The sequence below is a fragment of the Cololabis saira genome, chromosome 22 (genome assembly GCF_033807715.1).
Source record: "Cololabis saira isolate AMF1-May2022 chromosome 22, fColSai1.1, whole genome shotgun sequence".
In the NCBI taxonomy this organism is placed as follows: Eukaryota; Metazoa; Chordata; class Actinopteri; order Beloniformes; family Belonidae; genus Cololabis; species Cololabis saira.
This window is the reverse complement of record NC_084608.1, coordinates 18,547,058-18,563,849: the sequence shown is the minus strand read 5'-3', so window position 1 is coordinate 18,563,849 and position 16,792 is coordinate 18,547,058. Positions and strand designations below refer to the sequence as shown.

Sequence of the window (16,792 nt, the reverse complement as noted above, 5' to 3'; positions counted from 1 at the left end):
TAATCATTATTTTCTCCATATACCGCTCCCTGGCTTCCTTGTTTAAGGTATCCCGGTAAATTCCAGTTCCTTTCCAGCAGTTTAACATCTTTTTTTTTGCGTTCCGTCTGTTCACTTGGACAGAAAAGTGTCCCGTGTTCTCTCATCAAAACAAATGCAGCGACGGGACAGGAGTTTTCCGGCAGTACGCGCTGGTGCTCATGGGAAACGTAGTGTTCTTTCTGGTAAAACAATACCGCTTTTGTCCAAAAGATGCCGCCAATCTCAGAAAAGCTGAAAGTTACGTTGTGCTGCTTAAAAATAAGTAGAAAAATCTGCATGTGGAACAAGATTTCTTTGCTTGTAATGAGAAGATAAATCTTGTCCCACCGGCAGATTTTCCTACTTATTTCAAGTGAAAATTGACTTGCAACAGTTGAAAATTGTCAAATAAGTTATTTTTCAGGTGATGACTGTAAATGTTGAAATAGCAGTAAAACCACATTCATTGATGAAATGACACAAGGGATGGAAAGGGGGGATGGCAATTTTACTGGGGGGATGATTTTTACTGTTTTTATTTCAGGAGGGATGCCATCCCCCCTCATCCCCCCTCAACTCGAGTACTGTATATACATACATACATATATATATATATATATATATATATGTGTGTGTGTGTGTGTGTGCGTGTGTGTCAACCTCTAAGAGGCATAATGATAAGTTCAGAAAACTGTTTTTTATTGTTGTGTTTTGATGTATTTGATGTAAGCCCAGTGGATATTTAAAGCTTACAGAAGGCTGCATTTAACTGCTGCTATATCATTCCTGCAGTATTTCTGCAGGTGTTTTGGTCACTGCTATTATTTGTAATCAGCACAAATTATCTCTCCCCATATGATAAAATCCACCATCCCCCCATTTTTTTTTTCAACTCGAGTACTGATTGTAATATAGTAATATATATGGAATTAGTAGATAAGTTAGCAGATACGTCTTGTCAAATCAAAACATTGATAATATTAAGTAACTTAGCTAATGGGTCAGAGTAGTATGACATGGCTTTTATAATTATTTATTCCCGTCGCTTTTTGGTGTTTTTTTGGGGGGTTCTGCGTAAATAAATTTCGTGAAGTAAAGAAACCTATATATTTCACTTTTAATTTAATTAAATTTTTTCTTATTGCATGTGTGACGAATCTGCAGGTATATATCGCCGAGTGCAGGCGGTTTGCGTGCGGAAAGTGCCGGGCGGCAGCGGCAGCTGCGTTTACCTGCTGCAGGCAGAGATTTCATCATTCTCTCTGGCTGCGTGGCTCCATGCGTGAATGCTCCTCCGCGGCTCCGCATCGGCTCTGCTGACGACCAGCGCTCTCATCCCCTCCCTCTGCACCGTCTCTGCGCTCCGTCTGGGTCGGAAGTCACCCGGAATCAGGCCGTTTTCAGTGTCGGCTCGCCGGTGTAAGAAGAGGACGAGGAGCCCGTGGCTGCAGCAGCGGTCGGAGAGACAAACCATGGACGGAAACATGGAGGAGATCCTCGCTCCTCTCAGGCTGGCTGTCAAAGAGCAGGTGGGATTTATTTAAGGGTATTTTAACCACATCGAAGTGGGGGGGTTGATTTATTGATTACATGTGTTATTGGTGGTGGCGTCGGTCAAATTCAGGGTGTTTTCTCGGGCTGAGCAGCTCAACACGCCGGCTGCTGTCTTGAATGAAAGCGGCTAAAACAGCTTAAGCTGCGTTCCATTTACCTCGGAAGTCGGAACTCGGATCTGGGAATGACGTCGCAGCCGAGTTATCAGCGTTCCAGTTACAAAGTCGGAAAACAAGTTTGTAGTTTGCATATATATATACCACATGAAAAATTTGAAGTACACTATAGCAGCATATATATACTGAACAATACTTGTATATGACTGATCTAGTGTGACCAAAACTAGAATGAAGTGCTACGAATTTTTACAGAGCTCTCTTCTACTGTTTACAACCGGGGCAGCCATCTTGGAATGTAAACTCGGGGGTGGTGAAAACTCTCCCACTTTCCCAGTGGGAAATCCCACTTCGAGGGGCGTTCCAGTTGAAAATTCCGACTGGGAACTGGGAAATCCCCACTTCCGAGGACAAATGGAACGCAGCATGCGTCCTCTGCCACGTTTCAGAGCTGCTGCTGCTGCTGCAGACATAGGGTGGGGTTCAGAGATGAGGCCAAATCTGTGGTGCTACCAAACCAAATCAATGACCTCCTCTGTGGTAGAGGCTGTCCACATCTGCTTATATAGTTATCTCTGCAGTGCACTAGCTGGCCATTGTGTCTCCCTTCTCTCTGTCTGATCCCTCTTTCCCTGCTCTGTCCAGCTGGCCTCTGGCAGGAGGGCCCCCCCTTATGATCCAGGTCCTGGTCCAGGTTTCTTCCCTCCTAAAGGGGAGTTTTTTCCTTGCCACTGTTTGGCTTAAGGTTTTTCTCCCACTAGGGGAGTTTTTACCTGCCAGTTTGAGTTTGAGTTTATTCACAATACCATAATAATAATTATAATAATACAATTGAATTAAACGGGTAGAGTGAATGGGTCCCCCAAGGAAGCTAGAAAAGCTTATAGGTGGGGGCCCATAGTTCGTATAAGGGTGAGGGTACAGTCAATGGTATAAGCAGTTACCATCCGTAAAGAGATGGTGATGGATAAATGCATACAAAGTACACAAAAAAACACTTAACATACATACTTAACATTACATACACATACAGTCACACACATACATCCCAGCAGTCCATGAAGAAGCATTTTATATTATATATAGGTTAGTAAAAGATTATTTTTTAGTTGTCTTTTAAACTTGGAGATAGAAGGCAACACCATCATCAATCCCATTCCAAATCTGCGGCCCCCTGCAAACAACACTCATACTGGCGCGCACATGTCGGCGACATTTCCCTAATATGAGTGGTTTGATTCTTGTTTGGTATGTGTGCTGAGGGCTGGAGATTGGCACAAGACTACTAAGTCTAGGGTTGAGCCTGTTGACAATTTGAAACATAAGACAAGCATTATGATAATCGTTTAGCTCAGCCAGCCTTAGTAACTCAAAGCGGTGAAATAGAGGGCGGGTGGGGGAATTTATCTCTGACCAAGACAGGGCCCGTATGACTTTCTTTTGCAAAGATACTAATTTTTTAAGATGGCTTGTGAAGGTGTTGCACCATATCACATTGCAGTAGTTGAGATGAGGTTCAAAGAGAGTTTTGTACAAAGTAAGAAGGGCAGACAGAGGAAGGAAGTGTCTGATCTTGTAGAACAAACCAACATACTTGGACAGTTTGTTTACAAGATGGTCAATATGACATTTGAAATTGAGAGAATCATCAATATGGACCCCCAGGAATTTAGTGGCATATACTCTTTTTATTTCCTGCCCAGTTATTTTAAATAGGCAGTAACCAGTATGGACAAACTTTTGGTTTGATTTGAATAAGATGAAATTTATTTTGCTGACATTTAATGACAGTTTGTTACATTTGAACCAAGAGTCCACTTTGGTTAACTCAGAGTTTACTATCCGTGTTTATGTTTTTGTAATCGATTAGATTAGATTGTCCTTTATTCCTCCCTCAATGGGGACATTTGCTTTGTGCAGCAGCAGAACACACACATGCAGCAAAATGGTAAAAAAAAGTTAATAATATATAATTGCAAAATATAAACAGTATATACATTGGAATGAAAATAAAAGTAGTGCAGTATGAGAAATAAAAGAAAAACAGTGCAAAAAAAGCATAATAATTGCTCAGGGGTCAGTTCTGGGTCTCTGGAAAGCACTTTTATTGTAATAGACGCTATATAAATAAAATTGAATTGAACTCTTTGTAAACATGTCCAGAGTCGCGTTTGTAGCCTGCTCAGTCGGGTGTCTTTGTGCAAGTCTCTAAACAGCTTTCTGGTTTAGGGGGATCTGGTGCGCCAGATGAAACAGAGTGGAGCTCCAGATGTGGACGTCACCAGAGCTGTGGCTGAACTGAAAGCAAGGAAGAGGACTCTGGAGGCCAAGGTGATATTTCTATCAAGTTCTTTGTGGCTTTTTCACATTGTCAAGTGTAATTTGCAGCTGGATCTGCTGTAACTATTGGTACATTTTTTTACATTTCATTTTAAAGAGTTTGATCTGCTCTTGGTAGTCTGATCTGTCATGTATAAGGTTTCAGCTACATGACGTCTGCAGTCTGTAAAGAGATGAGTTACACAAGATTTTGTGTAATTTCTCAATGCCAGTCATGAGGTTTCAACCTTGAGTGCAGACACGCAATAAAATATGTTTTATTTATCTCTCTTCAGGAACTGTCATTGCAACCCAATGATGACATTGTTGACAGAACCAAGATGGAGGATACCCTCAAGAGGAGATTCTTCTACGACCAGGCCTTTGCCATCTATGGAGGTAACGCCTGCGTGACCGACAGTGAAGTTAGGAGATCCGTTGGCTCTCAAAGCAACACTCAGTGCTGTCTTTAAGTGTTCTGTTACCATGCAGTAATGCTCCACAGGTGTGAGCGGCCTGTACGACTTCGGCCCCGTGGGCTGCGCCCTGAAGAACAACATCCTGCAGGCCTGGAGGCAGCACTTCATCCAGGAGGAGCAGATTCTGGAGATCGACTGCACCATGCTGACCCCTGAACCCGTCCTCAAGTAGGTCCGGTGCGATCAGAGGAGGAAGGATTAATTCGGATGATTGTTTGCTATTTTGACGTGGTCTGCATCAGGTGGCGGCAGACAGTAATGTTTAATTGAATGTTAAAGTATTGCAGTTGTTGCTCTGGGTTTAATGAAATTATTTGAATTCTTTTAAATCCAGTTCAGTTTGATATTATGTTTGTTTGTTTGTTGTATTGCTGAAGAAGTTGCCTGGTGGTTCCTAGAGTCAGCTCCATCGTGCTGCACTCTAGGTTATTATTAACAGGCACAAATTGATTTCTGTGATTTTATGCATGGAAGCTGTCTCCATTGCAGCTCTCCATAGCCCGGTTGCAGAGACACGAAAAATGGCGTCAATGTTTAGATTTGTTTTTCCTTAATGAGTCTGCTTCATCATTCGTTGCATATTTGGCTTCCACAGGACCTCAGGGCATGTGGAAAAATTTGCAGACTACATGGTAAAAGATGTCAAGAATGGTGAATGCTTCAGGGCCGACCACCTCCTCAAAGGTAAACATTTTTCTCGTGGCACATTCACAGATTTGGCTCCAACATCTGTGTGAATTAAAGCTTGTTAATCCCAGAAACCCCTGCAGTCAGTCCCTGTGAAACCACACAGGGCTTTCATATCAGGGGACATCCCCACTGGCTGTTCATGAAGACTATGATGATAATAATATGTCCTTGTTTCAAAAGATGATGTAATAAACTTGAAAAGGTGCAATAACTTCAATACATTAAGTTGTCCAACAACTTGAGCTCACAGTTTATAAGACATTTGTCAGAGAAAAGTTTCACCAGAATGATTAGATTTTACTCCTTATGAGAATGTGCACGTCTTTTATTTGACTTGCATTAGAGTGTTATTATACCCTTCTGAATAATTATTCTTTGTCCCCCAGCTCATCTCCAGAAGCTGATGTCTGACAAGAAGTGCAGCGCAGAGAAGAAGACCGAGATGGAGAGTGTTGTCACTCAGGTCAGTCCTACTTTTGGACCATTTTAACACCGGATCTCGTGCTGTTCAGACTACACAACCTATTTTAGTAACTGGAGCTCCCAAAAGCCGTTGTGGTGATCATAATTACATCTAACCACACTACTGCGCTCTAAACCAGTGGTCCCCAACCCCTGTATAATCTGTATAATCCCCGGGTCATTTGGTACCGGGCCGCACAGAGAGGGAAAAAAAAAAAAAAAAAAAAAAATTTTTTAATTAAAAAAATCATTTCTGTATAATCCCCGACTGATGATGGATGACTCTCAAACTGATGGTTCACAATGTTTTTATTCCTTTGATGTAAATACACTGCAAACACACCGTAAGGGCTATAAAGGAATAAAATAAAATAAAATAGTTAGTCTTTCTACATTCATATAAGTTTAACTTAAATACAGACCGACGCAGCTGCTCGCTCGGTCGGCAATAAAGCTACCACAATACATGAGCGACCAAACTCAAGCTGGACATATATACAATATATATATAATAATAATAATATATAATATATATATATATATATATATATATATATATATATATATATATATAATAATATATACAATACGGTATAAAATTTGCTCAAATCCTCATCAGCAGGTGCTTTTTGTGTCAGTTCAGACACACTTTCTACTGCCGTTAAACTTTTACCGTTAAAGTCCGAAGCGCCGGATGTTTACGAGGTCTCGGCGAGACGCCTTCAAAATAAAAGCACTAAATATCGGTCTACTTAATATATAACAATAAAATAAAAGCCTGGCTTTAAATAACGTTAATGAGAAAACAAACATAAAAACACATATAGAAACACTGATATTATAGGTAATTTACAATTTCCATTATTTCATTTTATTTCTTCAAAAATGATGTTTTATTATTATTATTATTATTATTATTATTATTATTACTACTACTATAGCGAAAATACCACAGTTTTTAATGCCGGTCATTTTATTTAGTTTTTATCAGCTACACCTTTAGATTGGGCCGTGAAAATATTGTCAGACATTAAACCGGTCCGCGGTACAGAAAAGGTTGGGGACCCCTGCTCTAAACCATGTTTTGTCGACAAAATACATGAAAGAAATGAGACGCTCTCATTGGTTGTAGCTTGGATGCAGATTCCCCTGAGACCTTCACATATCTAGTGTGTTACACAGTAATCAGGCGGTTTCTCAGTCACAAATTGGCCTTAAAATCATGTTGTATGAAAATGAGTGATGTTTCTGACCAGGCTTAATATCACTGCACTCATATTTTTTTAAATGACTTTTCAGTTGGACAACAACACCCAACAAGAGCTGGCCGACCTCTTTGTGAAATACAACGTCAAGTCCCCGACCACCGGAAATGATCTCACAGCTCCCATCTCCTTCAACCTGATGTTCCAGACGTCCATTGGACCAGGGGGGAATATGCCAGGGTACAGTTAGATACAAAACTATAAACATTTCTGTGGTGTTTTCACATTTGTATCGCTAAATAATGTTTTTAAATCTCAATTTGCAGCTATTTGAGGCCTGAAACTGCTCAGGGAATCTTCCTCAATTTCAAACGTCTTCTTGAATTCAACCAGGGAAGACTACCTTTTGCTGCTGCTCAGATAGGAAACTCTTTCAGGAACGAAATCTCTCCTCGCTCTGGACTCATTCGTGTTAGGTAAGCAGTCATCCGGTTCACCCTGCAGATCTTTCTGCTTAGTTTGTTTTAAGAAAATTAAAATGTTTTAAGAGCTCTAACTGGAACATAAGAGCTCCACTTTTCCTTTCAGGGAATTCACCATGGCCGAGATTGAGCACTTTGTAGACCCAAACGAAAAAGTCCATCCTAAATTTTCCAATGTCGCTGACTTGGACATCACGTTGTACTCCTCCAAAGCCCAGACCAGTGGCCAGTCTGCACAAATCATGCGGCTGGGAGAAGCTGTGGAGCAGGCAAGCACCTTAGCTACTGAAGCAGTGCTGGAGGGGGTTAATTGTGTTCTGCAGTTAAACAGATTCTGTTTGTCTTGTTCAGGGAGTGATCAATAACTCCGTCCTGGGATACTTCATTGGGAGGATCTACCTCTACCTTACTAAAGTGGGTATTGCCAAAGACAAGCTACGTTTCAGACAGCACATGGACAACGAGATGGCTCACTACGCCTGTGACTGCTGGGACGCCGAAACCAAAACCTCCTATGTACGTTTTGATTTCACCCTTTTCTTTTTTTTTTATGGGCTCAGTTGTTTTCCCTCATAATGTTGCTCAAAGTGATGTTTGTCCTTTGCAGGGCTGGATTGAGATCGTGGGCTGTGCTGACCGGTCCTGCTATGATCTGCAGTGCCACGCGCGAGCCACCAAGGTCCCTCTGGCTGCTGAGAAACCTCTGAAAGAACCCATATCCTCCACCTGCTGCAGCATGCCGTACTGTCCAGAAAATGTTCAGAGATTCTCAGTCGTGTTTGTCCCTTAACTTCTCCACACAAAGTCGTGAATGTTGTGCAGTTCGAACCCAACAAGGGAGCCATTGGGAAAGCATACAAGAAGGATGCAAAGATAGCCATGGAGTATCTTTCTGTGTGCGACGAATGCTTCATCACCGAGCAGGAGCAGCTGCTCAATGACAACGGGTGAGTGCTTGGATGTGTGTGGGTTGTGTGGCTTCTGGCGGGAGGCTCCACTTTTGATCAGCAAATCTGCCTTAAACACAGTTTTGTTTGTAATAGGCTAAGTAAAGAAAGATGGCGCCCTCAGTTCTGTTGTTCTTTAGTTTAAGAAAAAATAAAAGTGACACTGACTAAAGATTTATCTTACTTTTTAACAAGGTTAAGCGGGGCATACACTGCGATATTTTAAATCGTTTCATACATTTTTTGTTTGTTTGTTGTATTGCTGAAGAAGTTGCCTGGTGGTTCCTAGAGTCAGCTCCATCGTGCTGAACTCTAGGTTATTATTAACAGGCACAAATTGATTTCTGTGATTTTATGCATGGAAGCTGTCTCCATAGCAGCTCTCCATAGCCCGGTTGCAGAGACACGAAAAATGGCATCAATGTTTACACCCGTCTGCTAGGGCTGTGCGATTAATCGATTTTAAATCTAAATCGGATTTATTAATCACAATCGATGTTAAAAAAAAAAGGAAAATCGATTTTCCTTTTTTGCAGCTGGCTGCAATACAGACAGAGCTCGTCTAGTCATCTTTGTTTGGTCAAGAAAATTGTAAATGTTGTCACTTTACTAAACTCAAGGAGGATTTACAGTATCTTTCAATTGCACTTCATTCCCAATAGGGAAATTTGTTTGCTATTTTTCTTTAAAAATAAAGATAAAATATTTTGAAACAATTTATTCCATTGTCTTTTGTAGTTTTACCAAAAAAATCGAAATCGAAAATCGGGTTTTCAGAGAAAATAAATTGGGATTTTATTTTTGTCCAAAATCACACTATACGTTCATAATCCTCACGTCGGACTTCTGTGTACTGGAACTGCAGCGTCAAAAAGAAGTGGAAGAGGAGGAACCCCGAAGTGAGAGACACCGAAGATGCTCAGCAAAAACAAACGAGCTGCCTTAAGCCTGAATTAATCTTCCGCGTTAAATCGACGGCGTACTTTACGCCGTAGGCTCTGCGTTGGTGTAACGCGGAACTATAAATCAGCCTTTAGCAATTTGTGCCATTCTGTGTGGTGATAAATGAAAAAAGATTAGGCAACGTCGTGATTGGACAAGGAATTGGCTGGGCAGACGTGGGAAATGCGGTATTTTTTTTCTGCTATTAAAACATGATTTGTAATATGAATTTGCAACACTTTAAACTACAAATAATAGTTTTTGACGTGACATCAGAGATTGCGCATGCTCTCTGTGAAAGGATGAGGCCAATCTGGTCGTAGCTGCTTCAACTGTGCGATACTTTCACGAGAAGCGACCAGGATTTCAAACACGTTTGATTTTCTTGCGAGCACACGATTTGTGATCGGGAGCTCATCGTGAGGTGTTAATCTCTCGTCGGTAACCCCACGTATACTGCACGAGGCACGACCAACGATTGGGTCGAAATCCGGCCCAATCCAAAAAATAGTTGCACGACTGAAAAATCTGTTCAAAACAAGACAATTGCACCGTGTCTGCCGGCTTTAGGCCGCTGGGTAATATAAAGGGTTTCCTATGAACATCCTTTGATTTGGAAACGCGTGACTCTTTACGGTGCCTTTTATCTATTTGAAATTTTAACATGCATACAATCATGGGATGTAAGCAAATCTATCTGTAGGTCCCATTCACACATGCTCAGCACGCCTGTGACCGGGCACTCATCAGAGCACTTGAGTCCTGCAGGTTAATGGGGTCTCTGTCGCTTTGGAGCTACTTGTGAATTAATAATTCAGCCCTTCAAGTATTGAACTGACTGCCAGGACCGCTTTCTACCGAAGTACCACTAATGTCAAGGACGGCGTTCGCAGCATTTAGGTGACTGATCCATTCAAACTGTCAAATGACGATGAAGCTGCCAGCACCATTTGATGGTGGTGGATTGTAGAAGTTCACATTATGTGATGTAACGCTGGAGGTTTACAGCTCTTAACACTTATGAGCTTACATCCAAAATCTTTTTCTTTTATTTTAACTGGTTCATTTACTTGTGAATACCCAGCTATTTAAGATAAAATGAATGATTTAACAGTGTAATAGATTAAAAGGACATTGTGATGTTTTCCTTTTTCTTTTGTGGGTCACTGCTGCACTTTGTATTAAAATATTGGTTTGAAAAAAAAAAAAGCTCTTTCCCCCCGTCTTGTGCACCTACGTATTGAGATGTGTGAAGGTAATAGAGAAGGGTTAAAGGGTGTGTTGGTGAGTTATCGATCACTTTGCATCTGCTAATATTCAAAACTTCAGCTAAATATGTAGAGCTAGATCTTTATTCCCCCTCCCTCCAGTTTTCCTGGAGAAAATGCATCCCATCATGAATCCTCCCACAGCGCTCCTTCTCCACGTCTCTGGCACGAGTCTGAACCTTCCCCTTGTCATTGATTGGCTAAAACAAAGCTTGTTATAGTTTGTTTTCCCTTTACAGAGCTAAAGCGGTAAATTAAGACCTTGTTGGTTTATTAGGGAGGAGGTGGTGAGGAGGGAGTCATGACGCTTACAGAGTTACTTACTCTGCCTTCTTATTATGGGCATGCCAAGTAGTGGCATGACCATATTGCAATCGTCCAGAATGGCCCAAAGGGCAATGTTGCTAGCATTTTGCTAACAAGCTAAAGTTGCAAAAGTCTCACGTCACACCAGTGGGTGTACAGCATGACCCCGCTCTGATGTGGAAAAATAAAATCCCCAAAAAATAAAACACGCCCGAAAAAATGAGGAAAAACATGAAAATGAAGGCGATATAATTGTATACAGAAAAGGTTTCCCTTTTTTTATTATTATTTTTATTCCGCACTTTTTTCCGTCCGTTAATGCGGCCCGAACCGCAACGTGCACCCATGCATGCCATACATCGTTGGATGCGTCTCCATCGTGCCTCGATGGCTATTACTTTTCTCAGTAATAGGGGTTACCGTGGCAACGCTAGTTGCCAAAAAGCAAAAAAAAAGGCGAAAATTCAGACGCTTATCGCTCGGTCGAACTTTATCGTAGAGACATCGTTCAAACTTTCAAACACTCTGCCCGATTGGCACTAAAGGACCATACAACCTCATTCTACCAATTATTACAGTTTTTGTGATATTGACCTTTCATTTTTTTTTTTTTCCGTTTGACTTTGGATGCTTGTTGCTAGGCAACAGGTTATCGTAGAGACATCGTACAAATGTTCCCCGACTCGGCACGCTGTGGACTTCAACATACTAAAATTTCATGAAGCTGGGATTTAAGGAAATTTTATGTCAAAATCCAGGCCAAATGGCCCCATTCATTCGGATGGGGTTTTGTACCATGGTGAAAAAAAAAACCTATCCGTTAACGTAGCCTGAACCGGAACATGCACCCATGCATGGCATACATCGTTAGATGCGTCTCAATCTTGCCTCGATGGGCATTACTATTCTCAGTCAAAAGCGTTACCGTGGCAACGCTAGATGCCAAAAAGCGCGCCCCATTAATAACTATTGGGAGCACAGGAATGAATGAAATACAAGCGTAAAAACACCTCAAACTGACATAGAACCACCCTAAACACAACCACTACAGCCCTAAACCAAAGCAGCAAGAGGGGACGAATGGGCGGTAGGGCATGCCCATATCAAAATATCCAGAAATTTTCTAGTGTTTTTTGTTCTTTAGTTTTCTAGTGACAGAGAGGCTTTTCATATTTCGGCAGTTTTGGAGAAGATTTTTTTTCACATCAGAAGTGTATAAAAATGTAACCAGTGAGTTTTTATTCCTCAGTTAGTTATGACTGTAATCTCTTAATCAGCTTGTATTTTATTTCTGACCAACAGAGAGTTCACCATCGAGACGGATGGCAAGACGTTCAAACTCACGAAGGACATGGTCAGCGTGAAGCGGTTCCAGAAGACGCTGCACGGTGAGTCCTGAAGGATGCTGATCAAAATAATGAGAATAAAATATAGATAGACGGGAGGAGGATTATTTTGGAGCCAACACTGGTGTAACTTCCGTCTGTGTTTGTCGTCTGCAGTGGAGGAGGTTGTTCCCAACGTAATCGAGCCGTCGTTCGGCATCGGCAGGATCATGTACACCATCTTTGAACACACATTCCACGTCAGAGAAGGAGACGAACAAAGAACGGTAGGTCTGCAACTGATCCATCGTCATGAAAGAAATTCATCTATGCATATTTTGCTGTTGTAAAAGGCAAGAAAATTGATATAAATTGGATTTGTTTGTGTTGTAAAGTGCGTTAAGGTTCACTGTTTTATTCAGTCAAGGTCAAAGAATGTTTTGTCACAACTGCTGGTCTGTGTCGTATTATTTTCATCCACCTGATATCATTTATTTCTTTTTCTCTCTCAGTACTTCAGCTTTCCCGCTACCGTAGCTCCATACAAATGTTCCGTCCTGCCTCTGAGCCAAAATCAGGAATTCATACCTTTTGTGAAGGAATTGTGTAAGTTTCTGCCTTACTTAACCTGTAAGTCAACTTTGCTGAGCAGGTTCCTAATTTTTCTATCCTTTCTCCGTCTCAGCCGAGACAATGACCAAAAACGGCGTGTCTCACAAGGTGGACGACTCCTCGGGATCCATCGGGAGGCGCTACGCCCGGACGGATGAGATCGGCGTGGCGTTTGGCATCACCATCGACTTCGACACAGTGAACAAGACGCCTCACACGGCCACGCTGAGGGACCGAGACTCCATGAGGCAAATCAGAGCCGAGGTACAGCAGCACTTCAGCTTCATCTGCTGCTTTTTAAACCTTTTTAAAGCCTGATGTCAAGATTCAGCACAGAGACTTGAATGCTGTAAAATAACCTGATTTATTGGTGGGGATAGGGATGTCCCGATCACGTTTTTCTGGCCCTGATCCAATTCTGAGTCATTTGATTTTGAGTATCTACCGATACCGAGTCCCGATCCGATACTTTCGTAACACATAAAAAAAAATGAACAAATGCAAAATAAACAGATCCAGGTTGTCCCCTATTTTATTTTATTTTATTTTATTCACCTTATTTTATCATTTTGCACTTAACTAGTGATAATAGTTCACTATTAACTAGTAACAATATTGCAAATTTAAACATAAATTTGGATTTAATAAAAACAGCAGCTCAACTTAAAATAACCAGCAGGCATGTAAACAAATGAGCCAATTAACGTGCAACAGTTTCATAAAATAAGGCCACTAATTTGCTTTTTAGACCATACTGGCTTAAAGAATAAAATGTTTGTGTTTGAAGTGACTTCCATTCTTCCTCGCGGTAGCAGGGTGTCCATCACCCTCGTGCACGCGAAGTCGGCGAGATCTGAGAGCTGAGGAAGACGGCAGCGAAGCTTCGGTTTTCAATCACAGTTGTAACCTAACCTTTATTTATTTACCTCCACTGTAACACGGCTGTGCGCATGTGCAGATCACCAAAAAACAAACAACTTTATTGAACCTTACGTGACACGGCCCACACTCCGCACCCCCACCTCACCCATAGCTTTCTTCATATTAGCAGCGTTGTCACACAAAATTACATGGACCCATTGCTCTTGATACACCAGTTGTTTGGCATTTTTTCCATCCTCTGTTTGATGCGCTGATCAAAATAATGAGAATAAAATATAGATAGATGGATCCCTGATCGGGATCCAACGTCCGACTTCGATCAAATCTGGAACAACGTGATCGGGCCCGATTTCCGATCACATGATCGGATCGGGACATCCAAGGTAAATGGTACTACAGGGGATTAAATGAAATGCATGATAATTGATTTGTAGGTGAACTCTCCATCTGACACGTAGCTTTAATCAATAAAGCTGTCTGCGAACCCGATGACTGCTGGGTTTCACTCTGGGCATGTTTCAGTCCTGTAACAGTGACCTGTGTTTGGTTGTCGGAGCCTGTGATGCTGCAGTGCAGCTGTTTAGTCTTCATAATCATAATAAAGTTTCTTTCATTCAACCTCCACACTGCTGGTGTGAGCAGACATCACTACATGCTTACCAGTTCCCAACATAAACCCCAGAAAGGTTGCGGTTTTTACCACATTCAGATCCAGGATTGCTGCAGCAGTTAATGAAATGACCACATCATCCCTTTTTAACCTCACATCATTTAGTTAAGGTGTTCAATTTTGGATCCGATGCTGCAGAACGCTTCGCTGAAACATGTTACTTTCTGTTCCAAACACATTTGAGCACAAAGTTAACTCTCACCTCCGTCCTCAGGTCAGTGAGCTGCCATTGATCGTCCGGGATCTGGCCAACGGCGTGACGACCTGGGCCGAAGTGGAGAGCAAGTACCCCATATTCGAGGGACAGGAGACCAGCAAGAGGGAGGCGGTCGAAGAGTAAAGATCGCTTCATCTGCAAAAGTCGCTTCAAAATCCAGTCTCGATGCAAAACCCACCACCAGGAAGGAGTTGCAGCTGTGTTGTTATGAACTACCGCGGCGCTCTCAGCCTGGCCTCTGTTTTAGATCACCGCAGTCACTCAAATGTCATGTATTTATCATGTCAAAACAATTCTGAAGAATTCACATGACTTAATGAGCAACATTGCACCCATGTATGACTATTTCAGATATTTCAAAAGGGATAAAATGTTATGACATTGTCAATGGAAGGAGAAGTCCGTCTGTTCCAGTTTTTGGGTGGATTGGGTTGCAATATTAGTTTCAATAAAAGCAGCCGGCACTCACTGGACGTGGGCATGAACTGTGGTTTTTATTACGTTTGAGAAGCACCAGGCTTTCTGTGGTTATTAAAACGAGCATATCAAATCTTAATCTAGAAATACCAATGAAAGTTTGTAAAAGACAGGAGGGACAGCATCAGTTTGGAGGGGGAAAAAAATGGTAAAAACAATTAAAGCATTTAGCTGTTAAAATGCTTTTGGAGCACCTTTTAGGTTTGATTAGCTCCCAGTGATAACTGCTGTCTTACATTTATCCACAAGAGTCTCATTACTTTTCCATCAAGACAAGGAAGCTGCACTCATTTCATTGGAGTTCAGGTCTGGACACTCGTGTCCACTGCACATGTGAAAATGATGTTGAATGCTCACGGAATGAAAAAGCTGTTCAGGAAAGGAAATCTATTTCAGGTAGTCGGCTAATATTTTTGACACGCTGCTAAAATTAGACCTGATGCAACGACAGATTTGTACGGCAGGATCTATGAGAGCACGACTTCAGCCACTGCTCTTCTCACCTGGTGACCCGGTCGCTCTGGAACAGCTGGTCTCATCAGGCGTCAGGACTTTCTGTGGCTTTAATGCACCATTTCCCAATTCCAGTCTTGGAGGGCTGCTGCCTCCCATGTGTTGGCCGTTTCCCTGCTCCACCAAGACGGACTCACTCGAGATCACACAAGAACAAGCTGGTTAATGGCCCTTCCATTTTAATTCAGGTGTGCCGGAGCAGGAGATAATTTAAAACATGGAGGGCATGGCCCTCGCGGACTGGCATCAGGGAACACGTTCTGATGTACCAAGTCCAGTCTTTGAAGCCACCTTTTTGTAATTAGCCTCACTGATTTTTTTCTGCCCAACATCCATTTAGCTGCACTCTCTTCACAGTCTTCTGGAAATCATTCAGTAATATTTGCTTTGAGTTTTACTTTGAACTTTTTTTTAATAAGATTTTACCAAATGTTTTCATGATGTCCAGTCACACTCTTTATTTCTGACCGCATGTCTTCTTCAAAGACTCTCCATCCAGATTTTATTGATGCCTTGGACAGTTTTTCATCCACACTTAAGTAGTTTTAGCAATCTTGTTGGTTTTGTTTGCCTGATGCAGACCAATAATTTGTAACATTTTCTCCACTCGTTTTATGTTTTCCATTATGGTTGTTTATATAAGAGGCTTGTAAATGCTTAATTCAGGGTAAAATAACTGCAGTAACCACTGGAGTATTTTTATTTTTGTTCCTATGGGAAGCGATTACTTATGTGCTTAGTTACAGCCAGCTGGTCTTCATTTATTTATTTATTTTCTTGGCTTGTCGGCTGTCAGAAGACTAAATTCAGTAGATTTTTAATTATGAGTTTCAGTTTTAACCACTAGCTGGTGTAACTCAACCCAATGGTACAAGATTTTCCAAATCAAGATGTCTTAAATGAGGGCTAAGAGGAAGAAAAAGATTTAAAACAACACACTTTACTGCCTAGGAAACTAGCAGCAAGGTTTGGAAACAAACTGCAAAATTGCTGCATAATCTCAAGCCAAAATAGGAACTTGAGTTTGTTCATCGTTGAAGCAACTGCAACGACTTTCGGGAAAAATACCAGACATTAAAGGATACAGTGAACCAACAAGGCCTTAAAGTGACATTTGCCCTCTTAATTTTATACAAGCTGATTGCCTGAATCTAGCTGGCGTCCTGTAAATACATTTGAACTGCATGAAGTTCTTCTCCAAAGTTTACCCTTTAAACATTTATCAGAAGATGCTGTGTGTGACCCGTCATTTATCAGCTGATGTTGAAAGCGAGGCGTGACTCACCTGTCAGATTTGACAGCTGA

At 41.5% G+C, this 16,792-nt stretch overlaps 1 protein-coding gene and 2 non-coding genes across 3 annotated transcripts; all 3 read left to right on the top strand.

The window, feature by feature from the left end:
- The first annotated feature begins 1,263 nt into the window (after positions 1-1,263).
- Positions 1,264-14,970, top strand: gars1 (glycyl-tRNA synthetase 1). The gene is made up of 17 exons (XM_061712995.1): positions 1,264-1,550; positions 3,921-4,022; positions 4,307-4,409; positions 4,516-4,657; positions 5,085-5,173; positions 5,566-5,642; positions 6,941-7,086; positions 7,173-7,322; positions 7,435-7,597; positions 7,680-7,844; positions 7,936-8,044; positions 8,131-8,275; positions 12,094-12,179; positions 12,294-12,403; positions 12,629-12,722; positions 12,802-12,992; positions 14,495-14,970. The coding sequence occupies exons 1-17, from the start codon at positions 1,308-1,310 to the stop codon at positions 14,618-14,620; spliced, it is 2,241 nt and encodes a 746-aa protein (XP_061568979.1). The 5' UTR covers positions 1,264-1,307; the 3' UTR covers positions 14,621-14,970.
- LOC133423760 (small nucleolar RNA SNORA84) lies at positions 4,872-5,007 on the top strand. Its single transcript, XR_009770830.1, has one exon. It is a non-coding gene; the product is annotated as a small nucleolar RNA SNORA84 (small nucleolar RNA).
- Positions 8,549-8,684, top strand: LOC133423765 (small nucleolar RNA SNORA84). Its single transcript, XR_009770835.1, has one exon. It is a non-coding gene; the product is annotated as a small nucleolar RNA SNORA84 (small nucleolar RNA).
- Positions 14,971-16,792: the final 1,822 nt, after the last annotated feature.

Bases quoted from the DNA above. Each gene is read 5' to 3' on its own strand.
- gars1 (XM_061712995.1), top strand. From the start codon at position 1,308: ATGCTCCTCCGCGGCTCCGCATCGGCTCTGCTGACGACCAGCGCTCTC. The intron at 5,174-5,565 runs GTAAACATTTTT...TTTGTCCCCCAG, and splicing joins GGCCGACCACCTCCTCAAAG to CTCATCTCCAGAAGCTGATG. The intron at 12,993-14,494 runs GTACAGCAGCAC...CTCCGTCCTCAG, and splicing joins TGAGGCAAATCAGAGCCGAG to GTCAGTGAGCTGCCATTGAT.